This window comes from Folsomia candida, unplaced genomic scaffold (genome assembly GCF_002217175.1).
Source record: "Folsomia candida strain VU population unplaced genomic scaffold, ASM221717v1 Fcan01_Sc007, whole genome shotgun sequence".
Classification (NCBI taxonomy): Eukaryota; Metazoa; Arthropoda; class Collembola; order Entomobryomorpha; family Isotomidae; genus Folsomia; species Folsomia candida.
Window position 1 is genome coordinate 836,818 of NW_019091199.1, and position 24,291 is coordinate 861,108.

At 38.5% G+C, this 24,291-nt stretch overlaps 6 protein-coding genes and 1 long non-coding RNA gene across 8 annotated transcripts; 6 read left to right on the forward strand and 1 right to left on the reverse strand.

Annotated features, from left to right (window-relative positions):
• Nucleotides 1-757: 757 nt before the first annotated feature.
• On the forward strand, nt 758-1,919 carry LOC110852376 (extensin-2). Its single transcript, XM_022100436.2, has 5 exons — nt 758-933; nt 1,006-1,194; nt 1,267-1,453; nt 1,521-1,655; nt 1,719-1,919. Exons 1-5 carry the CDS (start codon nt 823-825, stop codon nt 1,745-1,747), a joined length of 651 nt encoding a protein of 216 aa, XP_021956128.1. The 5' UTR covers nt 758-822; the 3' UTR covers nt 1,748-1,919.
• Nucleotides 1,920-2,894: 975 nt separating this feature from the next.
• LOC110851797 (protein strawberry notch homolog 1) lies at nt 2,895-8,640 on the forward strand. Its single transcript, XM_022099699.2, has 17 exons — nt 2,895-3,356; nt 3,505-3,625; nt 3,731-3,940; nt 4,058-4,386; nt 4,457-4,698; nt 4,818-4,971; nt 5,048-5,208; nt 5,302-5,424; nt 5,541-5,806; nt 5,886-6,097; nt 6,167-6,269; nt 6,373-6,650; nt 6,972-7,255; nt 7,347-7,653; nt 7,745-7,861; nt 7,955-8,076; nt 8,154-8,640. The coding sequence occupies exons 1-17, from the start codon at nt 3,081-3,083 to the stop codon at nt 8,500-8,502; spliced, it is 3,654 nt and encodes a 1,217-aa protein (XP_021955391.1). The 5' UTR covers nt 2,895-3,080; the 3' UTR covers nt 8,503-8,640.
• Nucleotides 8,641-8,706: 66 nt separating this feature from the next.
• Nucleotides 8,707-12,820, reverse strand: LOC118436267 (pickpocket protein 28-like). Its single transcript, XM_035853966.1, has 12 exons — nt 12,581-12,820; nt 12,316-12,516; nt 12,007-12,256; nt 11,891-11,935; nt 11,708-11,811; nt 10,086-10,317; nt 9,874-10,008; nt 9,446-9,641; nt 9,213-9,363; nt 9,023-9,120; nt 8,919-8,950; nt 8,707-8,841 (listed from the first exon to the last, which is right to left on the reverse strand). The coding sequence occupies exons 1-12, from the start codon at nt 12,790-12,792 to the stop codon at nt 8,746-8,748; spliced, it is 1,752 nt and encodes a 583-aa protein (XP_035709859.1). The 5' UTR covers nt 12,793-12,820; the 3' UTR covers nt 8,707-8,745.
• A 1,091-nt stretch (nt 12,821-13,911) lies between these two features.
• Nucleotides 13,912-14,518, forward strand: LOC110852544. Its single transcript, XR_002548141.2, has 2 exons — nt 13,912-14,307; nt 14,384-14,518. It is a non-coding gene; the product is annotated as an uncharacterized LOC110852544 (long non-coding RNA).
• A 903-nt stretch (nt 14,519-15,421) lies between these two features.
• On the forward strand, nt 15,422-17,374 carry LOC118436178. Its single transcript, XM_035853690.1, has 5 exons — nt 15,422-16,174; nt 16,250-16,447; nt 16,525-16,775; nt 16,843-17,028; nt 17,109-17,374. Exons 1-5 carry the CDS (start codon nt 15,422-15,424, stop codon nt 17,239-17,241), a joined length of 1,521 nt encoding a protein of 506 aa, XP_035709583.1. The 3' UTR covers nt 17,242-17,374.
• Nucleotides 17,375-17,906: 532 nt separating this feature from the next.
• LOC110852361 (pollen-specific leucine-rich repeat extensin-like protein 1) lies at nt 17,907-21,301 on the forward strand. Of its 2 annotated transcripts, XM_035853812.1 has the most exons (6): nt 17,907-18,019; nt 18,135-18,444; nt 18,535-18,805; nt 18,897-19,012; nt 19,089-19,235; nt 19,305-21,301. In XM_035853812.1, exons 2-6 carry the CDS (start codon nt 18,280-18,282, stop codon nt 21,234-21,236), a joined length of 2,631 nt encoding a protein of 876 aa, XP_035709705.1. In that variant the 5' UTR covers nt 17,907-18,019; nt 18,135-18,279; the 3' UTR covers nt 21,237-21,301. The 2 variants fall into 2 exon arrangements, with proteins under 2 accessions (XP_035709705.1, XP_035709704.1); XM_035853811.1 differs by having other exon boundaries at nt 17,907-18,444.
• Nucleotides 21,301-24,281, forward strand: LOC110852362. The gene is made up of 5 exons (XM_035853813.1): nt 21,301-22,116; nt 22,255-22,462; nt 22,558-22,676; nt 22,752-22,895; nt 22,956-24,281. The coding sequence occupies exons 1-5, from the start codon at nt 21,853-21,855 to the stop codon at nt 24,045-24,047; spliced, it is 1,827 nt and encodes a 608-aa protein (XP_035709706.1). The 5' UTR covers nt 21,301-21,852; the 3' UTR covers nt 24,048-24,281.
• Nucleotides 24,282-24,291: the final 10 nt, after the last annotated feature.

Here is a 24,291-nt window from a genome sequence, read left to right on the forward strand (position 1 = left end):
TTTGTAAAAAAAATCTGACTGTCGGGGGATAATTTTTAATAAAATGGTTAATCTTCGCCAATAATCTTCCAACATTCGTTCATTCTTGCCCAGTAACAGTCAATAACTTCACCTATTAACCTTGATCATCTCACAAATAAGTTAATTAAAGACGAGTTTATTATTCGCAAGATGTCCCTTTCATAATCAAGTCTTCTAACAAACCAAGCTAAATCTGGAATTTGTTAGTACATACATGCGTTTGAATATTAAATACTTAAATACGAGAATGTAGGAGTATTATTAAATAGTAGAGGTCATGTCCTGGATGAACTGCAACCAGCCGATAATGTTACTAAGCTTGAGATACGCTAATAATATTGTAGTGCAGTTACATAAACAGTTTACAAGCGCAAAAGAGTACGAGCAAATTTTAAATTCAGATTAATTATTTAGTAGCTTTTTATTTATTAATTTTTCATTGTTACCTGTATTTTTATGTCATCAACATCTGTGGCTCAGAAGTTACACAATTAATGTCATCTGCCTCCGTGAATGACTTGAATTAAGACATGTGGTTCACATTCTCATAATTCTGTTTCTTTTCAGTCTGCCCAACTGACTCGGTAATCTGATGCCCTAGAAATACTTATACATAATTGGAAATATGCACCATTATTCTTACTGAATCTCGAATAAAGACTAATTTTTTACCGGCGTCACTACCACATTCATAAGTGCAAAAGCATAAGAGTATAAAATCGTGAAAGAATTAAAATGCTCGATCAGATTGAAGTTGGCATTTCTGGTTTCGCTGATTAATACGTTGTTTCTAAGAACATTATGAATCTTGTCGTAGTGTTTGCCCTTCTGGGTCAAATCCTTTTGTCCCAAGGACATTATGCCCCCTACCCACCTTCGTATTATCGAACCGGATTCCAACCCGGCTCCACTGTATATATATTAATTTTACTTTACATGAAAATTTAAACCGATTAATCCTCATATTTTATGTACATTTCGCAGGGGGTTTTCCCTTCTCCTTCCACTGTAAACATCCCACAAGGCACTTTGGTCCGCTACCCTGCAGGCGCAAATGTAGTCTATAACGCCCCCACCAGGATCACGTATCCTCAAGAAACAAGATGTTACTACCCCTCTGGTCCAGCCACGTATCCTTCCAACACGACTGTGTCGTATCCAGCTGGGGCCGGGGTAATACAGATCGTCAATAAAATTTTAAATAATTTGAGCTCACAATCAACTAATATGTATGAAATTGGTTAGGCCGTCTATCCTCCGGGGACCGAGTTGATTATGTTGGATAACACGACAAACTCGTACCAGCCAATCAATAACAGTCCTTATGGAATAGTAAATTATCCAACAGCAACAAATTGCACCTATTACAACAACCCCGGACCTCCAGCATATTATCCAAGTGGAACTCCAGTCAGCACATATTATGTGCCAGGTACTTAAGTCCTCATACGTGGTATTTCGAACAATAGCGACAATCCACTAAGATTGTGTGTGTTCAGGGGGAAGCACGCAATACGGACCGTCTCCACCCCCCGTGGGATTCACTCAGTATTTCTACAACCCCTACAACCAACCCCAGTACAGGACAGTGGTTGCATACAATGGAGGCACTGGCTACCCAATGTGGCAAACAGGTAATTTACTTTTATTAACTTATATTAATTTTTATTAGCTTATTACTTTTCTTTAACTTACAGGTCCCTACTATGGTCCATTCCCAGGATAAAAAGTGGACGCCACCAACTCCCCCAGCAAAAGAAATTTGATGAATGAATAATTTTGATGTGTTAATTGAACACTTGCATAAATTTTTAAAATTCGACAATGACAAAATTATTAAAATTAAGAAATTGCTAAATAAATTTGACCTATGACTTAAAGTCATCAAGTAATTATCATATGCACGTACATATACTTTAATTTTTAAAACAACTCAGACGTTTGTGAGGGTGATAACAAACTGGGTGACTTGAAATAGTTTTATACCAGTTTTCTATAAGAGTATACATTCATTTTAAAATAATTTTAAAGCAAGATAGAAACTTATAGAACCTGCATGATGAACATACAGAGAAATTAAATGATAAGAATTGGTTCTACAATTTTACATAACAAATCAAATTTGTAGGATACAAATACTTATGCGACATTTTTTTCATTTAAGAGAAGGTTTGCATGTAGGCAACTGGTATATTATTTAGAAGACGTTTCACCAATATTTAGGAGTTTAAAAAAATTTAATTCCAATAGTTTTTATTGTCATCTTAAAAATCGGCGTCTGTCCTATATCGTCTCACACTATACAAATTCTAATTATCGGACAACCGCTTTTAGTTTTACTTCACTACTAGTAAGCTAATACTTACAATATGAAAAACACTACAAATTAACGAATGCATGCATATTTATCGGAACGTCGATATATATTTTCATAGTTTTCATAATATTGTCGTGAACAGAAAGATGAGAATTTCTGGGAGATTCATAAGGGTCTATGCAAAGCATGTGATCGATTTGAGGGGGATAGGGATCAAGACATCCTTCTCATATTAATTATAACATGGGGCACATATGTGGGTCACACCCGGGGGTAGGGGTCAAAATTCTCCGAAAATCTATCGCATGCCTCATGCACGTCCCCTAAACATAGAAAAAGTTTTGCTTTCTAGAATTTTTCTAGAATTTTTGCGTTCTAGAATTCCTATCCAGAGTCTTAGTTACTATACATACAGCTTACAGATTCATATGTTTCTACAAGACAAGAAAAGGTCAAGGGATTCTGCTCCTCCGATTGGTTTTCAGTTTTTCTGGAGTGAGAGATTCTATTTCTGGAGGCTTGGCCAAGCGCAAACCAAGATTCGTCAAGTTCAATCCTGTCTTTTTCTCAGTCTCGAGAAGAAGTCGCTGGCTGAAGGAGCTCGCCTTTTATTTCTCACTCTCTTTCTCACAGCCCACCGCTCTGGTCGTTTTTTTTCTCTGCTCCTTCCAATTGTTGAAAATTTTCAAGTCCCCACTTAATCTAAATTCCAAGTAGTATCGTACTTCCCACAGACTCCATCATGGACAAAGTTGAGCCTCCCCCCACTTTGGATAACCCATCAAGCAAAGTGAAGACGGAGGAGGAGGATATTCTCACTGACGACGATGACGAAACTGTTGTCATTAGCCTTACTACTGGGGAGCAGGCTACTGACGATAAGAACGATATTGCCCCCCTTATTGACGTTCGTGACAATGAGCCGCCGCACCGATCTGCTGGTCCTTCAACCTCCAAAGTTCAACTTCCACGCAAAAGGGCCAAGGTCAATAGACGAAGGAATGCTGCTAAGGTGAAGGTGAGTTGAGAATTTGATAAATTTATTATAACCGAGTCTTGGTTAGATTATTTTACAAATATTAGAGTTGAGTTGTGGATTTTATTTTGATTATGGTTGAGTTGCTTCTTATTGTATGTAATAATGTCATTGTTTTTTTGGGGGGTAGGCGGAAGCAACGGATACGAATTCCAGTAAACCAAAACCAGATGAAGGGGAGGAAGAGCCTGAAGAAGACGATGAAACTCTGGATATGGCTGAAACGTATGCGGACTATGTCCCACAGAAATGTAAGTGGTTTGGTCTTGGTGGGATTGATAACTATTTAGTGTGTAATTTTATTGTTATCAGGTTTAGAATTTTTTGTAAATATTTATTTTTCTCATTGGGAATAGGGAGAGATGGGAAACCACACCCCGACCCTATTGTGGAGACGGCGTCATTGAGCGGAGTCAGCATGCCAGATATTAGTCATACTTTGAGTATCCCTAAAGCAGTGATTAACCAGGGTCTTTTGTCGGCGCCCCAACTTGAGGCTATCGTGTATGCTTGCCAACAACATGAATTCTTCCTGGCTAGCGGAGAAAGGGCCGGTTATCTAATTGGTACGTTTTTTTAACGATAAATGTCTCCTCGTGGTTTTTTTTGTGCGTCGAGTTCATGTTGCTAGTTAATGGTGTACAGTCTAACATTTTCACGTTGATGGTTTAATGTTATTGCAGGTGACGGGGCTGGTGTGGGAAAGGGTCGAACCGTCGCTGGTATTATATACGAAAATTGGCTCAATGGACGGAAGAAGAGTCTTTGGATCTCTGTGTCGGCAGACCTCAAAGAAGATTCTACCCGGGACTTGAAAGACATAGGGGCAGCAAAAATTGAAGTGCAAGCCTTGAGCAGCTTCAAATATGAGAAGATCAGACCGGATAAATTCAAGAATGGAGTTTTGTTCATGACCTATACTGGATTGATTGGCAAAACCAGTAAGCGAGGAAAATTCAATACACGATTGACTCAAATAATTGACTGGCTTGGCAAAGAATTTGATGGAGTGGTAAGTTTCTCATTCTCTAAATTCAATATAAAATTAAAAATTGTTCATTATAAAAATGGTAAATTGACAGATTGTATTCGATGAGTGCCATCGAGCCAAGAATCTGTGTCCCACCAAGACCAAAAACCCAACAAAGACTGGAATTGCTGTTGAAGCACTTCAAAGCAGTCTTCCTAAGGCTCGAATTGTTTATGCTTCTGCAACGGGAGCTTCCGAACCTAAGAATATGGCTTATATGACGCGTCTGGGGATTTGGGGGCCGGGGACTGCTTTTAAAGCATTTAGTGACTTCATAGACTCGATCGAAAAAAGGTAACAGCTAATAATATGAACTATTTACAATACTTAAATGTGTTCAGCTCAAAGTACTTTTACTCGGGTAAATTATGTGCGTTTTTTTAAATAAATTGATTATTTTGTTCTTACTACAGAGGAATTAAGGTTATGGAATTAGTTGCGATGGATATGAAGCTTCGTGGTGCTTACATTGCTCGTCAACTGAGTTTCAAAGGGGTCACCTTCAAAATTGAAGACGTCCAACTGAACTTAGAGTTCGTGGATATGTATAACCAATCAGTAAATCTGGTAAAGTCTCATCACTGTAATGTATCATGAAATTTAAATGGTCACCCAATGCCAATATCAACATTATATATTCCAGTGGGTGGAAGCAATGGGGAAGTTTATCGACGCAATAGACTTGCTGGAACTTGATGGGAGAACCAGAAGAGTAATTTGGTCGCAATTTTGGGGCAGTCATCAACGGTTTTTCAAGTATCTGTGCATTGCTGGGAAAGTGAGCCGTGCCATCGACATTGCAAGGTAAGTAGATTGTTATAAAAGTATTTGTAAAAGTATACTACACGAATTGTGCTTATATACAACGTGAATTATTTATTCATTTATGAACGATAGAGAGGCCGTGATCGACGGGAAATGTGTCGTAATCGGATTGCAATCGACAGGTGAGGCGAGAACTGCTGACGAATTCGAAACTCGAGATGAAGAGGAACCGGAAGACTTCATTTCAACTGCAAAGTATAAAAAATATAATACACATATATACACGTTTGTTTTGAAGTTCACCAATAAATTTACTTGGCTCAGGTTTTATAACAATGTTAAGAGATCTTATGTTCCATAATATATTTCAGGGGAGTTTTCCAAAACCTTGTGGAAAAACAATTTCCGCATATAAAAGTCAACACTACTCCACCAGCCACCAGGAGAAATTCTCGAAAGAAACCCGTGAATACAAAATACAATGTAAAAAGGGAGAGATTTGATGATTCTGAGTCTGATTCTGACGCCGGATCATCCTACAACGCTATGGGTTTCTTCAATACTTCAGCAGCAGTTTCCGGAAATGATTCTGATTCCGAAAGTTCGGCAAACACTGACACAGGAAGCTACAATGTTGGTACGATCGGCATGAACTATACAAATAAATAACACCAAGGTTTTTAATTGTTTAATTTGTAATTTATATTTATGGCAAGGTGGACGAAAGCGCAAATTAGGAAGTAAGGCTCCAAGGAATACCGGGGCAAATTCTCCTCTTCCGTTTATGCCAGGTGAGGCTTCGCTACAGCAAGTTGCACGAGACCGCAAAGAACTTTTAGAAAAGATTGAAGCGCTGGGAAACGTGCTGCCCAAGAACTCGTTGGACCAACTCATTAATGAGTTAGGTGGTCCTAGTCAGGTTGCTGAGGTACACAAATTAATTATGTATTTGTTTGATAATGTTATTCCAAGTACTCACTCGAATTCTCTATAACAGTTAACAGGACGAAAGATGCGATTGGTACAATTGGAAAATGGAAAAATCGACTACCAGTCAAGAATTGAGGTGGGCGTTACAACGAGCCAGATAAATTTAACGGGTGAGTTATATTTTTTTCTAATAATTATTTGTCGTAGCTTATCAATTTATGAAATTTCTAGTTATTAATTAATAATTATGAAAATACTTGCTGGTTATCACAGAGAAACGGCGTTTCATGGACGGAGAGAAACTAATTGCCATCATTTCAGAAGCCGCTTCTAATGGCATCAGCCTCCAAAGTGATCGCAGAGCTAAGAATACTCGACCAAGGGTTCACATCACCATCGAACTGCCTTGGAGTGCGGATAGAGCAATTCAACAATTTGGTCGTACTCACCGAAGTAACCAAGCAAATTCTCCCGAGTATGTTTTCCTGATTTCCGCAATCGCTGGCGAAAGAAGGTTTGCATCCGTAGTGGCAAAAAGGCTAGAGAGTCTTGTAAGGATTTTGCAATTTAAATATGCTCATTTAGATTATTCAGTTTTCGAACTATGTACAGGGTGGTTTAAATGTCAGGTTACAATGGAAAATTTGTCAATGGGAAAAATTCGCAAATCTCCATTGGTTACCGAAATTTTGCCTCTGAAATTCAATCTTTTAAGAATTTTGTCATCAGTGTTCCATAAGTCTTGATAAAAATCTCAATCACAAATCCGTAACTAATGGAAATTTATGAATTTTTCCCATTGAAAAATTTTTAATTGTAACCTGACATTTAAACCACCCTGTATTTTACTAAAAATATGAATTTTATTTTAGGGAGCTTTAACACATGGTGATCGCCGTGCCACGAAAACCAGAGATTTATCCCGATTCAACGTGGATAGCATCTATGGGAGAAAAGCTTTGCAAGAAGTTATGACATCTATTCGATCCGCATCAATTTCGGGATTGGCAGCCAATCCTCCCAGTTATGTTGGAAACTTCATTGAAGATGTTACTAATGGCTTAGTTGGAGTTGGCTTACTAGCGGATGAGGACGGAAGGTTTGCGTCCAGCACTTCGGAAATTGGGGCACCAAATATCAGCAGATTCCTTAATCGGTAAATTATATTTGTGTTTGTAATTGTAATAACCATGTGACGAGTCATAAAGTTAGACATTTCCTTGATTACTATTGCTTTTACTTTGCAGAATCTTGGGAATGCATATTGTTTTACAAAATGCTTTGTTCACATTCTTCACAAGCATCTTGGCATCCTTGATTTCAGATGCTAAGAAAAATGGGCGCTTTGATATGGGGTTGCTAAATTTAGGAAATTCGGAGTCGGACAAAACTGAACTACTTTCGACTGAAACGTTCACTCGGAAACATTCCACCGGCTTGGGAACAATTGCGTTACATAAGGTTTCGGATGATAGAGGCATCAGCTGGGAAGAAATTCATCAGCGAGCTCAAAATATGAGAGGACCAGATAATGGCTTCTATTTGACAAAGAATGTATGCAATTTATATATATTTGTCTTTTGACCACTTCATGAAGGTGTATAAAGCTGTGTTTAATTTTACGTATATTTTTTTAAACCATTAGGATGATCCCCAGAAAAGACGAGCCGTTTTTGTACAAGGTGACGAGTTTCCTGTGCACACGTCGGACGGTGATATCATCCAATATTATACTGTGTACAGACCTCATCTCGGACTTGATGTAAGCGAATATATATGTGTGACGATACGGAGCCATTTCAACATAATTTACCTAGTTTCTAAGTGTTTTGTTTGTAAATTATAAATTAAATAGTTGAGACGTGACACGTTGCACGAGATAGAATCGAAGTATACAAAAACCACAGCCGATAAGGTCATACAAATTTGGGAAAATCAATACCGTGACTCTGCGAAGTACTGTACACATGAGTATTGGTACGTTTTTTATTATTAAATAAAATACAAACTAATTAAATGAATACTTTTTTTTATGCATTTCTTGTTTGTATCAGGTCATATTCCAGGACATGTAAGAACAAAATGATTGGATTGGAGTGTGAGTATGGAATGAGGAAACGCACTTATCACGTTCTCAGCGGGTCAGTGCTGTTGTGCTGGAATGCCGTGGAAGCTGTTCTAGGAACCAGTGAAGATAAGAAGCCGAAAATTCAGATAGTTCGGGTCCAGTTTATCGACGGAATGAAATTTGTCGGAGTTCTCATTCCCACGGAATGTGTGGCAAGCCTGAGAGCAAAGCTGTCACAAAATGGGAAACAACCCTTGAATCCAAATCCATGGGAGGACGACTCATTGTCATTTCCTGAGGTGTATGATGCTGACAACCAGTCGGATTCGGAATAATTTGTGTATTAATAATAGTATTAATTCCTCAATTCCTTTTTTCATTTAACGGGCCAATGAATTATTGTACTCTTTATTAAATTCTTGTTCATTATGTTGCACAGTTGAGATATTTAATAAATTGAGATAAATAACGTATTTATGATGAGTATAATTATTTCATAGCCTATTAATCATTACGAGTAAACAAATAATTATGGGCCATACTAATTTATACTCGTTTTTTGAGATTCCAATATTAGTTCAGGTTTCAAGTTCATCCTCTGCATCCTCATCATCCACTGTGAGCAATCGAATAATGTAGTAAATCGGCTCTACGACACTAATCACTGAAAATCCCTGTTAAATTAAGCATAGTATCACGTAAATTGGTATTTTTTTGTGAATTAACAATTAGTTTGTGCATTTTTTCTTACGATGAATAATCCAAGAATTCCACCCACATTTGCTGATAATGATAATCAACACGATCATTCTACTTCAACGCACATTTATTAGTAAATGCATGTAATTTATGTACCAAATAGTTCGCTGAAGCCAAATAATCGTTTCCGAACCCGGCACAAGACAGAATCAGATCCAAAATAAACATGAACTATTGACGTGTTCTGCTTGGACCTGCACAAGTTCGAGATTTTCCGTATCATTATTTTAGCAATATTTACATAATTTTTTTAAAAATGTGGGAGAAATGTGTATGAAAAAGCTACCAGTCCATCCGTTTCTCAGGATCGTTACTCTTCCAAATGTTGACGTCCGTTCGGATCGGCAGCGACGAGGTTTGCGTGTCGTACACAATCCTGTTGCAGCTCGGATAACAGGCTTTGCAAAAGTATTTGGTGCCCTTCATCCCAATTTGCTCTAGAACAGTGTGATATGACAAAATTAAATTTAGCGTCATGAAGGCCAAGAGAACTTTGCGTGGAAAAGCATGCATATTTACTTCGAACGTTATCGGCGCACGTAAGATTTGCACAATATGGTTTCTTGTTCACTGTGGATTGGTACATCTCAAAAGTGACGCAATCACAAGCGTTGACAGTTCTCTCCATTATACACTCGTCAATGCAGTTGGTTGAGGTGTAAAGCAAGTAATTGGCAAGCTTCTTTTCATCAAGAAAGTAGCAGTGTCTCTCCTCCTTTATGCCGTGTCATTTTGACAGCGAGCCATGACAAACAATATAAAAATCAGCAGTTGGAATATAATCATCCCATGTCGAGTTGTGTCGTATACAATCTGAGCAATTTCCTGTATTGACCGTCGACGAAATAATTATTTCATATTGAAGTAAGTACTTCAATATATGGACTTCAGCACTGTGCAACGGCCAAAACATGGAGATAGCTCATCTTGTAGTTTAGTCAATTTACCGAAGTCAATTCATCAAGGCTTTTCTCAGCTATGGTCACCTCTGCTTGCACGTTTATAAACATTTCTGTATTTGGTCCAACGGCCAAGCCAAAGTCCAGCACGTGCGGAATCTCAATGGGAGAGTGAGCATAAATCTGGTTGTTAAAATTTCATTATACAGTTAGAGATATTATGTTTTTATGTTAATTAGGTTGAATTAAGGATCTTTAACTCTATATCCATAGGCGTCGTGCGAGGCGCAGAAATACTCGTCAATTGCTGGGTAGAGGAGAAGGGATAAGCCTGAACTTTGACCTGCTTTGGATTGCCGACGTGGAAACTTTTCCTTCTGCCCACGACCAACTTTCTCCATCAAAGCGTCGTCCAGATTAAACTTTTTCCAACTTTCCAGATCTTCCGGAGATATGTTTCTCTGCTCCTCATTCATGGTGGGATCTGTGTCACTGCATACAAGTAGATCCACGGTTATTAAGAGCTTGCCTGACTAGGGTTCGGTCGGAAAGTAAAGAAACATTTTTAAAATGCCTGTCAAATTCTGAAAACTTAATTAATTCCAATGAAATTTTTAGGGGTTAAGAACAAGGTCCTTAGCGTTCCATTTTTTGCTTCATATGGTCCATAGACCCCCATCATTTTTATTTGGCGAATTATTTGCCTCGCGGTCCCCAGAAGTGCTTTGCCACTCTTTCTGGCTACCACTTTGGAGGTGTGTGCCCAAATGTGACGGAATCTTACCAGGTTTTTGGCTGGTTTTGTTCGACGACTATATTCTCCCTTGCATAATGTCCAAAGTCGTTCAATTGGTCGTGCCCGAGGGATGTAGGGAGCACATTCCTTTTTTGCAAAAAAATCGATTTTTTTCTACCGCAGGTAGTCCACAAAAACTTTTGAAGAATGACATGTTGCTGTGTCCGGTCAGAAATGTACATTACGATTATTGATAAAGGGGATCAAGATCTTCTTTACACAGTCGTTCAAATATCTCTCCGAGGTCATGGTGGCTCTGGTCACGAACGACTTTGAGACGTCCCCCAATGAGTCCAATTCTTGTCCGATTATGTGCTTTGTGGGGAATTTTGACTTCGGCGTGTATTTGAAGGAATCTTTAAACGTTTTCTTAATAGTACATGAGTAGTACTTCCTCCCAGGGACTTCATCCGGATCAACTGAGCACTTGGTCTCATCATCCATGACCAGAACCACGAGCATGTTTTGCTTGACTCGTTTTTCAGTATCTGCCGAGAGTTGGGCTTTGCTCTTTTTTGCTGACCTTGGTTGTACTTTGGTGCAGGTGTCGCCTTATATTATTTGACCCCCAACTTCGTAGGTTTAATGTCATGTAAACTTAAGTTTGGAATTTTCACTTTGTAGCCCAAATTACCATCTAATATCCCAAGATTATTTTGGCGTTCCTGCTGAAGTCTACGTATCACTTTGGGGGTCGCTACACGAGCAGGACGATTTTTTTATTTTTTGAATTCAGCATTACTCCTCCCCTCATACATATTTAAAACTCTGCAAATTGCCCCATTATGATTTTTTTCTTTTTCTAAGTGGCTATAAACCATTATTCGGACGCGCCCGCACACGTTTTCGTGGTAGTGGCAAATCTTTTTTGCGAGGTGTTCTGAATTTTTTGTTCTCATTTTTGAACTATTCGAGATATCGACTTCCGGTTTTCAGATTCGGGTAGTCAATCGCATGGACTACAAAACTACCGCGTTCGAACTCAGTGACAATTTTTCTTTCATACAAATAAATATACTTTTTCAAATGTTTCTTTACTTTCCTACCGAACCCTATCTGTTGACTACGCATGTCAAAAATATTTACTTGAGATTCAGCAACAGACGAGTCGGCATCAAATTCCATACACAACAAAGGCCAAGGTCAGTCAAAACTGGGAAAAACGATTCTCTGCATTCGACCTCTACGCCCTAAATGATAACATTTAGATTTAGCATCATTGTTGTAACTAAACTATTTTTTATCACAAAAATAGTATTGAATTGTAACCTCCCAAATGCAAAGGTAAATCATTTCATGACACAATTGATTTGCCTGCAATAAAACGTTAACCACAACAATTTTTAGTTGAAGTCTAACAGTGTGTCGGCTCTATAAAAAATTACGGAATTTAAACTTTGCATGTGGGCTGGCTGGTAAAGTTCTTCAACTGAAAGTTTATCCCATTGACTCCAATATTTTTCCAAATTTTTATTATTTGCATCCAAATCAACGGTAGCATCTCCGATTGAAAAGTTGAATTTTGCACTAAAACTTTGCGTAGCGTCACAAATGTGATCAAGCATTTTGAGCAGAATTACATCATCTTCGACTGTCTTTGGATCCGCGTTGTTGCGAGCAGCTTCCTGCACTTTCCTGATTCATATAAATGTACAATTTAATTCATCTTTAACTGATAATTTACTTTCATTTACCGAATTGATGCTTCCAAAACACTCCTCTTGAAGTGGTTTACGTTGCAAATCGTTACTGCTGGAAATGGGACCTCTGAAACCGATGTTTGCGATGGTTGGAAGGAGACGATGACAGGGCTCGAGTTGTATTTTTCTACCACTTTGTAGCTAAAATAACCTGCCACTCCGGTACAACAGAGGACTGCGATTCCCCAGAAAATTCTAATAAAAGTTGATAAATGACTCTATAAGATAAGCTTCATCTAGGTAATTACTGCAAAAATACCTTTCGCAGATATGCCGTTTTGGTTGCACAATAAATTTCACTCCATGAATCGACCATTCCCGGAATAACTGAAGGGCCAGGTAATCCTTCTGTGGTTTCCAGTTCCATATTCGGGAGAAAATCCCATGTTTTTGCACACTTTCTATTTTTTGCACATAATTGTCGTGAAGTAATATGTTTTTGGCATAGAAGCCATACAGCTCCTTTTCCATGATTTTGTCCCTTTTCTTCTCAAGAGTGGACATGTCATGACAAAGGTCTGGCTTTCACAATTGGACATATTTTACGTACATATTTATATTTATAAAGCTTATGATAATTATATAGATTTGCTATACAGTTATAAACATCCAATCAACATAAATTATTAAGCAGATGATAAATAATAACCTAAATAATGTGGGTTCGGGATTAATTAGATATATTGATCGGCATACAAAGCTTACCTTTCGAGAAATAAATAAAAATCAATAGCTTAACTATTTTTTGGTAAAAACTTGTAACATGCTTGTGCATTTAGCATTTGGGTATGAAAAAATCCTTCCCAGAATTATTCACGCGAATTGCCGATTTGAAACAAATGTTGAAGTATGTAAATATGTAAATAATAAACATTCCTTAGAAAGAAATTGCAGATATGAAATTCATGTTTCATGAGATTTTGTTGCTTATTACGAGGCTAAATATGACATATTGATTTTTTACAACTTAATTACAAATAGATATTTAGGTATTTAGTACCTCGACTACACGATTATCCGATAAGGTGAATTTTTTATCTGAAATAAAATGAGTCTTAATTTTAACTTGCCCATTCTTTACATACATTCCTTATTACTACATAATGCAAATTGCGACTTTGTTAATATGATACAACTAAGAATGGTAGGTTGAGTTAGTACCAACAACGGTTAGTACGCTACATAAACATGGAGCTTGAGATACTTAAAAACTTATGTCAAGATGCTTGGAGATATGCTGGATGATGCATATGCATATATTTGAGACACAAGTGGTTTCCGTTTCACTCATCCTTAGTTTGCATATCAATTAGTGATATTTACACTTTGCCAATTGTTGGGTGTGGGAATTGAGTTTACGTGCACATGTGTGTACTTCAGTTTATCATGCATCATCCAGGATATTGCTTCGACGGTGCTTTGTGGTGCTTGGTTTAACTAATTGCATGCATATTGTGAAAATCCGGTGACCAATTGATTACCAGATATAAATTGACCAAGTATTGGTAGTAACATGCTTATCTTTCCTCTCGATGATGTGTGGGGACCAATTACCTTATCTGACTCGTGGATGAGGTGTGAAACCAATCCTCCCAACTTGCTTCATGCATATCTGTGTCATAGCCAATCTAGATATGTGCGTACGAAGATTGATTCATTGATTGTCACACGTAATTGAATTGTGATTTGGTCATAACTGAAAAATATATTGCTTCAACTATCAGCGACAACTATTTATAAATCTCGACATACAAAAAATAAACCGAGTTGTCTAAGCTTAACTGTCATCCATAAAACATATAAATCAATTAGAATGGGCAGCTGTGGGACCGTGGGGCTAGTTCTTCTTTGCATATTTTTACCTCCGGTCGCAGTTTATATTGAAACGGAAAAGTTTTGTCCTTACGTCGTAATAAATATTTTGCTATGGATTTGTTTCGGCCTACCCGGAATTATTAACGCGTTCGTCGTCTGCTTTATCTGCAAGTATGTGCTCGTTTGCTCAATAAAATACTTTTCCTTTAGGTGAATTCATTTTCTAATCAAAATGTTTTCTTTTCAGAAATTGCCGAAATAAAGATGATCAAGAGAAAGGCGGAAAAGCATAGGATTCGTATATGTTAATGGAATTTAGCCATTTTATAATGTTAATATATTTAATTCTCATTTCTTAAAAAATAAAATAATGCAACATAAATCTGTTATACGTACACTGTTAAAATAAATAAAACGCATCCATTGATTCATCCAGCAACTAAGGAAAATCTGCAGGACGCAAGTGGTGGGGCGTACACACGCTGTCTCACGTCCAACGTCATGAATTTGAGGAAGACGAGATTCTCACTTTCTTTATATTTAGTTCGAACGTTTTTTCCAAATTCACAGCTACTCTTTTTTTCATATTTAATGACCGGCTTGACTTAAATATTTTACATAAATTTACGTTATTTGAGGTATCATACCCACAGCTTGTGTATTTGACATTTATACGCTATCCAATTTGACTTTGCACAATTTCTTGTAATCAGAATCAGATGAGAACAATTTAGCCATTGTCAATCAGAAGAAGCGATACATATGTGGATACATATGTAGATACATACGTACATATGCACAATGTTTTTAAATACATAAACTTATATTACGTGCATGTACTGATTGCATTGTAGATTGTAGTTGTACAAATTCGAAAGCTGCGACAAAACGTCGGAATTGTCACTTTCACTAAAATGCGAGGAGTTGTGTGTAAAATAAATGACTTTAGCAAGTTTATTTTTGTGCGAAAATGATCAGTTTTCAGTTTTATTTAAAACCGGGATTTCCTGTTATCATACTATTGCAATATCTTATTGTATTTACTTCATGTGAAAGTGGCAAGCTTTCATTATGCTCAAATAGGGAACATTTTGAATTTGATCCAAACCTGTGTCCTGGGGGACTCCTTTTCAAGGGTGGACAACATCTTCTCCCGGAATATTGCGATACACGAGGAACAGGGTAATATTATTCAGAAACTACATGACTGATGGACCTCTGTTAATTTTTTTTCATCAGTCTAGATTTTTATGAAAGCTGTTCCAATTTTGAAGAGGAGAATGTCATGGAAGATTCTGTAACAAATGGTAAAAGACTTGTCCGACTTGTTGTTCCAAAGCAAGGGTACACGAAAGATGAGATGGCTGGAGCAAACGCTGGGTGCAGCAGCCCTGATAACCATTGCAGCCATAACACACCTCAGTGGTTATCTGACCCTTACATGAGTGATGACACATTTCCATTCCCTGTGTTGAATGATATTTCGGACCTCGAGAATGCAATCAGTCAGAAAATGTCCCCAAAAATTGGAAGACAGTCTAGAACCAAACGAGAGCTGTCATCGTTATCGTCGTCTCACTCTCCTCTCTTGAACATGGACGATTACGTGGAGAAACGGATTGCAGAGTTCGTGTCCACCTTAAACAAGTGGCGACGACAAGCCGAGGAAGAAGTTGCAAACAATGGTACTGGAAATGGTCAGGTTGAATCACAAGAAGTCACAGCAACAACCACGACAGAAAGCTCACCTCTCGAACAAAATGAGGAGGCTGAACAGCTTTCTGAAACATCATCTCCTTCCCCACATGTCGGAAACGACGACGATGACGAGGCTGCTGAAGCCGTTGATGGGGACGTGACCAAATCCACTACTGATGCTCCACTTACACAGTTCGAAATTGAGCTACGTGGCGTAATGAAGCTAGTCGACACGATGGAAAATTATCACGTTGGATCCCGAGAAAAGCTTAAAACGGAAAAGTTGTTCAGTTCGATGTTTAAAATTGCGGGTTCAGTGCAAAGTAGTCGCGATCGAAAGGTACATATTTGTTATCACTTTTTAACTATTTGTTACCGATATGGACCTGCATGCCGTTGCTGTTTATTTTTGCAGATAGTTCCCCTTCAATTCCTAAAGACTAATGAACAACTACTGTCCACAGCTATACACACGATGGAACCAAACCAATTGATCAAGATTGATAGGAACCTAGATTTACAAGTGTTGGATGCAGTTGAACAGTGCCAAAATTCACTTGGCAGGAAAGATGGTCTCCGCTTTATTGTTGACAACAACAAGTGTCCACCAGAGGTGGGTGCATATCTGGGGAGAAGCACGATATTCGATTATAAATCAGATTTGAATTTCATGTTTAAAAACTTAATCAGGTGACATTGTTCATTCATCCCACAACGCTCAAAAAGATTCCTCTCGCAACCATAAAGAAAGAATTACCGCTTGACCTGATCTACAACAGGGACGAGGAAGACTATGTTTTGAGCGTGGCTTGGAAAGTGGCGGACATTGCGTACACTTCTTGCTACGTGTATTGGATGGACAACAACATGAGAACAATTCCATTCAAACTGTTTGGATTTGTGGAAAATCTGTTTGAGCAGAAAACATTTCAGGAAGCAATGTATTAAAATGCTAAAGAATATCATCAATAAGATCCACAATCACGTTTGAATTATCCCAAATGCCAGGTATCCTGCGAATAAAGATGGGCTCGAGAAGTATAACGGAGTGATCCCCACGGAGAAAGAGTTGGTGGACATCATGGTGGATTTGGACGCCCTGGTAGCTGCTGTTCACCACGTTTCCAGATTCAAAGAATATTTTACAAAGCCAAACAATAAAAAAGAACGCAATAGTGACAAAAAGAAGAATAGGTGAGTGTTTTATGCAAATATGTATGTGCAACTAATTGCCGTAAAAGCTTGTGCATGTCTGAGACTTGTTTCATTCACAGAAGGAAAAGCTCGATCGAAAGCCTAAAATATTTTGAAGTTTTTAATGCTCAAGCGTACTGCTTACAACAATTGAATTCAAACTTGAAGCCGACTTATCACAATACATATCCCAGGATTATGAAAATATGCTAGCATTAGTGGATCAAGAATCATAATTTGATTGATTTATTGACTTATTTATTACGAGGAATTTCCTTGAAGGAAAAATAAAAGTCGTTACGTATCAAGGATGACATTCAGGGTCAAAGTTTACATGACACTATTCGTCGAGCAGGTTAACAATCAGCTATTGATGGTTAATAAAATACGTACATCGTAATGTGCTGATTTATATGATATTTTGTGAATTTTTGAATGCACAGCAGATAAGCACGAGTTCCCGTGCTTGAAAGGACAAATGCCGTTCCAGAAGGTTTCTACCACATAATTGTGCATTTAATTACACACTATATATACGTATGGGTGTGTGTATATACTGTATATACTGCGTACAGGTGTGTATAGTGGAAATTAGTAAACCACGCTGTTTCATTTTTCATATGAAGCTATCATGGCAAAACAACTCCTGGAGCACAACATACCTATGTCGTCACGAATTAGAATGATTCATTTTTCTATAACTTTCTAAATATGTCGTTGTCGAGATGGGCTTACCCTTCACGTGAATATGGCTTAAATTAGCGTGTAGTTAAACATTGGAATATACGATTCTGTCATTACAAGCCAAAACCAGGGTTTATCTTATCTCTATTATCGCTATTATCACCAGGAATGGATCACCATTACTTTTCAATCTGGACTGCCAAAATGTAATGTAATGACCTTTACAGCAAATTTTGGTCGGGTTTTGTATAATTGTCACAATATCACTCTGGTTGATACGCACTCCAATTCAACAAAATTAATTAAGGTAGACTCATTTTCTAACAAAACTGCCTCAATTCCAAATAATATCTCACTGGCCCTTTGCATACAAATTTTTAACAAATTCAATGAATTTCCACCATGAATAATTATTACAACAGCAACGCTTCACCAATCTCGCATCAGCAGCCAATAAAGTTTGGTTCTCCCAATTTTACTCCATTCTCTCCAATCTCTCCAGTGGGAACGATACAACAGCCCCCAAATCACCACCCACAAGCGTTAACAGCAGTTTTTAGTGGACAAATGCACGAAGTTGTCTTGGAGCATTTGAAGGTTAACGACGAAGTGGTGTGGCATCCACAAGGACAAATCTTGTCGATTAACAAATTGGATATTGGTCGCATTGAAAGAACTCTTTACCATGTGGATCACTCAAACCAGGGAGCATTGTTGGCCGATGTCGACTTTGTGAGACCACTTAATGCACATATTTCTACAGATTTTCTACCTAAAGACTTTCTACTAACTAACAGATTTGTTGTCTCCTTGTTCACGTAGCACGATTGGGTCGAAGGCTCACAAGAAGTTCGAAGCCCTCATGGTCACCGTGCTTTCAGACGCAGAGTTTATGCCAAGGACTTGAAAAAACTTGGAGAGTTTCTGGAATCTGTAAACTCTCACGGAATTGGTTTTGTAAATGCTGAGCAAACAGGACCTCAAAATAGAAAAAAGTCCAGCCACGAATTTGGGGCGTTACCTCAAAATAATGTTGGTGTAAAGGCGTACGTAGTTCGGCCTTGCATGGTGCAAAACAAGCGTGCCTCAAGCCGTAAGCATTTATTAGTATCAATATGCACATCCACATAATTTGCATTATCAAAAGCAAGTTAGTACGTTAAAACTTTTTATACTGTTAATAGATCCATTAATATCAGAGTCCGACCTTATTTATTTGTTTCTCAACAACACCGTGGTCAAGGGTTCTGTGAAGCGCATGTTCATAGGCGACGAAAATTACTTTATTGGAGCAGAATTTGTAAGTGAAATATGCACAGTTGTTAAGAACTTGTCGTCCAAGATCATTGCAATGCTTAAATAACTATCATTTTTAGGAAAGACCCGTTTACACCGGCCAGTTGCATCATGGTGCATCCTGCGCGTACTCAAAAAATGGCTGCGAGTTCAGAATTTGCATCCTTGTTAGCAATCTTACAAAACAAATTTGGGAGCAGGAATTCAGATTGATTGGAAAAGGCACAGTGAGTCCTATCATTTTTCACTATTTGCATTAAAGGACGTCGCATAATTTATTACCGTGTAAATTGCAGATGCAACTTACATTTGAAGATTTATTTTACCGAGAGGAACCTCCTCCACCATATTCGGTTGCTACTTCGATGCCAATTAGTCACCATCAGCCAACAAATAATATTTCTTTATTGCCCACTCCTGCTTCAGCCCCTCCACTAACACCTTCCCCACCGGTATCGAGAAGCACAGAAGAGTGGACGAAATTCGAATCTGATTGGTCAAACTCTCATCAGACCCAAGATTATTCTTCCAAACAACAACAGGATGTGGGTTCCTCTTCACTCTCCAAGAATTATTCTGCTTCCATGATGAACTTGGACTCGTGTGGAGTTCAAGAAGAAAATAAACCCAGTTTATCACATCAAAGGCCAAACGTAATGCCAAAATACATAAAAACGCAATCACTTTTGGTGGACGAGTTACACAGAAAGTTAAACATTCGATCCAAAACTGAAGTCCCTCCAGTTCAACCGATATGTGATCCTCCGCAGACGCCAGGTAAAGATATCAGGCCACAACCTCCAGACGACGTGCGCCAGGACAATGCACGCATCCCACTAACTTCGAAGCCAACTTCATTTATTGAAGAACTGCAACGACGTCAAGCTACAAAAAATCGGCCAGCTTCAATGGGACCACAAGCAACATTGCCTCGAGAAGAACTGCCTCAAAAAAATAGATTAAGCTTACCACCACCCAGGAAACCAGCATCGAATAGTGTAATTCATGACAAAATAGATAACGACGGTCCAGATTCAGTTGGTCCTGCCAGCTCATTGTCAATGTCACGATCTGCTGGGGCATCATTTGGAACTGGTATGACGAGAAGTACGAGTTGTTTCAATATCAGTGAAACTAAACCCCCGCTTAAACCTAGACCAACGTTAGCTCCAAAACCCGTGAAAGCTCTCGATTCTGGAAATAATAAATTCTCAAAAATCGAAATTATCTCGCAAGCCGAACCACCCAAACTTCCGCCTATACCACAAAGGCCAAAGTCACATCTGGACCAAGCGTCCCCTATCATTCCTCAAGAACTAAAGTCTTCATCTCCGCTGGCTATAAATTCAACAGCAAATCCATTCGAAGCTAAACGGCCTATTGCTCAACAGCCCCCACATTCACAAGTCCAGCGCCCCACCTCTTTTACTCAAATTCCTGAGGAGTACCCAATGCACCTTCATTCACAAAATGTCACAACAACAGCAGAGACAAAGTGTCAAGACGTATTGCCACCAATCAAATCTAAACTGTACCCTGACTTGAATTCGGAATCTGTACCGCGTCCAATGTCGGTTGAACTAAAACCAAAAATTACACAACCACCAATTATTGATAATGCACCCAGTTATTATTCCAATAATGCTGGACAAATCCCATATTTGGACTCGCATTCTCCAGCAGCAGCACCCTTGTTTTCTCCGATATTGGAACACACGCCACCAAAAGTTCTTCCTCAATCAGAAATCTACCAGGAACCAAAAAGCCTAAAAATTTCAAGGGAAAATCTACCCCCACCACCACCACCGCCACCACCTCCTCCTCCTCCAACTGTCCCTCAACTATCTGCAGACAAGGATGACCTGAATTCATTCCCTCCTCCACCTACCGAATGGCTGGATGTCAATGGTCACAACGATTTTAAGAATTCGGCGGATGACTTTACAGACATCAGTACACAAAAGCCAAGCGAGAAACATTCGAGTCCTTCGCAACCCGATCGAGGGTGTCTTTTGCAACAAATTCGCAAAGGAACTAAACTGCGCCCAGTCGGAGATAACTCTGACCTCCCACAAATCCAGAGTGAAACACAAATATCAAAATCTGAAGGTTTTGAGAACATTATCAAGGGAGCAATTGCAACAAGACGAGTAATGTTGGACGACGACGACGATGACGAAGATTCCAATGGTTCAGACTATGACGAAGACAGTGACGCGTGGGATTAAGTAAATAATGATGAATTATTTAAAATTTGCATAGGACTGCAATAAAGCATTTAACAATGCATAAATAGTTTTGCATTTATCAACTCACAAATATTTTAAATAATAATCCATCGAAATGACTCAGACCATTACGTAGTAGTTTATGTCATACAGTGGATTTTGTTGATAACCCAATCACTGTATTTTAGGTGGGAGTACGTTTGTACCTCGTAGCTCAAGATTATTTTACATATGTATGCTGCCTCCCAGTTTGTTAATGAATAGAATTAACTAGTCACTCGTGGTGTGCTGCATATTCTGAGCTTTTGCAACGCCTGACTACTGATAAATTGGATTTAACCTTATCATCAAACCTCGTTTACTCCAATGTCCCGACTTTGAAAGAAAATCTTGCTTTGCTGGCCATGACATTATACACAATATAAGCATGAGCAGCGCATGTTTGCCTTTGTAGATCAAGATAACACCTACATATTAATTATTTTATGTATGTACCTATGTATGCACGACGGTGTACCACTCCGAGTTGATAATGTATTGTCGCCTCTCTCCATAAATGATAAATATAAAAAATCCTTGTTTTTGGTTTCAAAACATTATTTTTTAATTCTACAAAATGGCCACTGCAAATTCACTAAAATTTGTCAAAGCTTCACCAACGAGTAATTCTAATATTAGTGAGCCAAGCCCAACAATAGCATATCAAGACGTAGAAGTTCCACAGTTTAAAGTTGGTGACCACATCCTTTGGGCTCCGGGAGGTGAATCCTTACCAAAATCATTAGAAAATCCCAATTTTGGAGTTGGGATTATTCACAGGATTGTTCATTATGTCAGTCCAAAAACGAGGAAGGCGTATTTGTTGGCCTTCGTATACTTTGTAAGAAGTAAAATAGTGTATAATCGTATACTTTGAAAATAAATAAAGTAAAACTGGAAAAATAATCATGAAATTGTCGTTGCTTCGTCCGTTAACTTTTAGAACCTAAAATTTTTATTTTGCCCAATGTCTCCGTAGTACGAGTGGGTACCAGACGCTGTTGAAGTCACTTGGCCAGATGGAGACAGTTACTTTAGACTTTTGGTCCCAATCTCCGATCTTCGACGATTAGACCATCATGAACCTCAAAAGCAGCAGACGAATCAAATATTGACAGGAAATAAGTCTCAGTCTCAAGAAGTTGTCTTTCGACCTTGCGTTTTAAAAAATACATGCAAACATCTTCGTAAGCACATCGTTGACTCAGAACTTGAATCGTGTCTAATGTACTTGCTATCCGTAGTTTTATATTTTTGGTTTGAGAGAATGGTTTACTTGCAGATCCACTGATTCCTGAAAATACTACAATTTTCAACCTGCATAATCAACGTTTCGTTAAAGGAGTTGTGACGCAATTTAGTTCAGCCAGTGACGGAACGCTTTATGTTGAGGCAGATTTCGTAAGTATACGATAACATAATTATTTACATTTTGCAGATTTAAAAAAAATTCAACCGTATTTTGTGATTTCACAGGAGTTGGAAATTTACCAAGACGAATTAGCTCATAGTAAAGTATGCGACAGGAGTTTATCCAATTGCGACCATAGAATTGCAGTCAATGTAGCAAATCTTTCTCAACACTTGTGGAACACTGAGTTCAAATTGATGATCAATAATGTAAGTCATGTAAATTCTGTGTCAAGCGTGAATTGTGAGTCTAGATACATATGTTTTTAGCAACGAGTGAAATTCGAGGATTTGTTCATAAAAAGCAAACCGTCCTCATCACCTCCTCCTCCTTACTCGGCAGTAGAAGAGGCAATTCGTCTTCCTCGCGGTCCGCCCTCGCAAACACCAAGCCTTGCGATTCCTCTTCAAGTTGGTCACGATATGAAGCCGGCTCAAATTTTGTCCCGAGAATGCAGCAGCAACAAATCTCCCACATTACACTCGTCGCCAGTTCTCTCTGACGATCGGAATAAAGTTGTCACTGTTTTGAGCGAACTTCGTTCAAAACTTCCTTTTAACAGAAAGAAAAGGACAGAAAAATCTGAAGAAAAATTTCCAAAAAATTCAATTACCAAATATTTGAATGGTGTGAAAGCACCAAAACCAATAAACAGCACAACTAATGGCACCTTAATTTCATCTGAAAATCTCAACGTCTCCACAAAAACGCACTATGTTGGTGAATACTATAATGATATTTCCGAAACAATTGAAAGCCCATCAACAGTCCACCAATCCGAAATCAACATCCGTTCCAAATCTGTCAGTAGCAATAAGACAAAAATAATGAAAAATACGTCGTTCAGTTCCAAGAAGACGTATCCAGCCCCACAGCCACCCTCAGCAAGAACAAAGCCACAAACACCCCCCAACTTAAGCGCAGTGACACAACAACACGGTCATGTGCAGCCAACAGCACCGACAACACAACGGCAAAACTTGCCACCCCCACCACCACCTCCACCTCCACCTCCACAAGCTCATTTCGAAGCAAGCCGCACAGCACCGTCATCTAAACCGCTTCCTCTGCCTGAGAGATCTGCACTTCTCGAACAAATTAGGCTTGGCAAGTCTTTGAAGCATGTTGAGCCAAATAAGAGAAGGAATGGAGTCGGCAGTGTTCGAGGATGTGCTCCATTTGCAGAAAATGAAATGAAAAGCTCACAAAAAAACGGGGACAAAGATGACTTTGCCTCCATAATCATGGGAGCATTGGCAAATCGACGTGCCATGATTGATACTGACGACAGCTGCAGCAGCAGTGACGATGGGAGAGAATGCGGCAACGCGAGTGAACATGACGACGATGCATGGGATTAATAATTAAGTCAAAGCATTGGAAAATTGTCGACATAGCTTCTGTCGAATCCTTTACTGTCTAATTATCATTACACGTTTTATTGAGAAAACCTACATATGCTTAATCCATAGCCGTATACACACATATTTACATAGATCGTGACTACAGTAAAAGTTGTATTTTCCAATAATTTAGATAATTTAAATCAATAAATAAGCAAGAATATGTCGCACTTGACGCAGGTGCAATTTGTACTTGAAGGCT

Coding starts and splice junctions, on each gene's coding strand:
- LOC110851797 (XM_022099699.2), top strand. CDS start 3,081: ATGGACAAAGTTGAGCCTCCCCCCACTTTGGATAACCCATCAAGCAAA. Junction 3,357..3,504: donor GGAATGCTGCTAAGGTGAAG/GTGAGTTGAGAA, acceptor TTTGGGGGGTAG/GCGGAAGCAACGGATACGAA. Junction 3,626..3,730: donor GGACTATGTCCCACAGAAAT/GTAAGTGGTTTG, acceptor CATTGGGAATAG/GGAGAGATGGGAAACCACAC.
- LOC110852361 (XM_035853811.1), top strand. CDS start 18,115: ATGAATAATTATTACAACAGCAACGCTTCACCAATCTCGCATCAGCAG. Junction 18,806..18,896: donor AAACAAGCGTGCCTCAAGCC/GTAAGCATTTAT, acceptor TACTGTTAATAG/ATCCATTAATATCAGAGTCC. Junction 19,013..19,088: donor ACTTTATTGGAGCAGAATTT/GTAAGTGAAATA, acceptor TATCATTTTTAG/GAAAGACCCGTTTACACCGG.
- LOC110852376 (XM_022100436.2), top strand. CDS start 823: ATGAATCTTGTCGTAGTGTTTGCCCTTCTGGGTCAAATCCTTTTGTCC. Junction 1,195..1,266: donor CGTATCCAGCTGGGGCCGGG/GTAATACAGATC, acceptor GAAATTGGTTAG/GCCGTCTATCCTCCGGGGAC. Junction 1,454..1,520: donor CAGCACATATTATGTGCCAG/GTACTTAAGTCC, acceptor GTGTGTGTTCAG/GGGGAAGCACGCAATACGGA.
- LOC110852362 (XM_035853813.1), top strand. CDS start 21,853: ATGGCCACTGCAAATTCACTAAAATTTGTCAAAGCTTCACCAACGAGT. Junction 22,117..22,254: donor TGTTGGCCTTCGTATACTTT/GTAAGAAGTAAA, acceptor ATGTCTCCGTAG/TACGAGTGGGTACCAGACGC. Junction 22,463..22,557: donor AAATACATGCAAACATCTTC/GTAAGCACATCG, acceptor GTTTACTTGCAG/ATCCACTGATTCCTGAAAAT.
- LOC118436267 (XM_035853966.1), bottom strand. CDS start 12,792: ATGGAAAAGGAGCTGTATGGCTTCTATGCCAAAAACATATTACTTCAC. Junction 10,318..11,707: donor CGTCTGTTGCTGAATCTCAA/GTAAATATTTTT, acceptor ACTTGTATGCAG/TGACACAGATCCCACCATGA. Junction 9,364..9,445: donor GTGCGCCGATAACGTTCGAA/GTAAATATGCAT, acceptor ACACTGTTCTAG/AGCAAATTGGGATGAAGGGC.
- LOC118436178 (XM_035853690.1), top strand. CDS start 15,422: ATGGAAGATTCTGTAACAAATGGTAAAAGACTTGTCCGACTTGTTGTT. Junction 16,175..16,249: donor AAAGTAGTCGCGATCGAAAG/GTACATATTTGT, acceptor TTATTTTTGCAG/ATAGTTCCCCTTCAATTCCT. Junction 17,029..17,108: donor AGTGACAAAAAGAAGAATAG/GTGAGTGTTTTA, acceptor TTTCATTCACAG/AAGGAAAAGCTCGATCGAAA.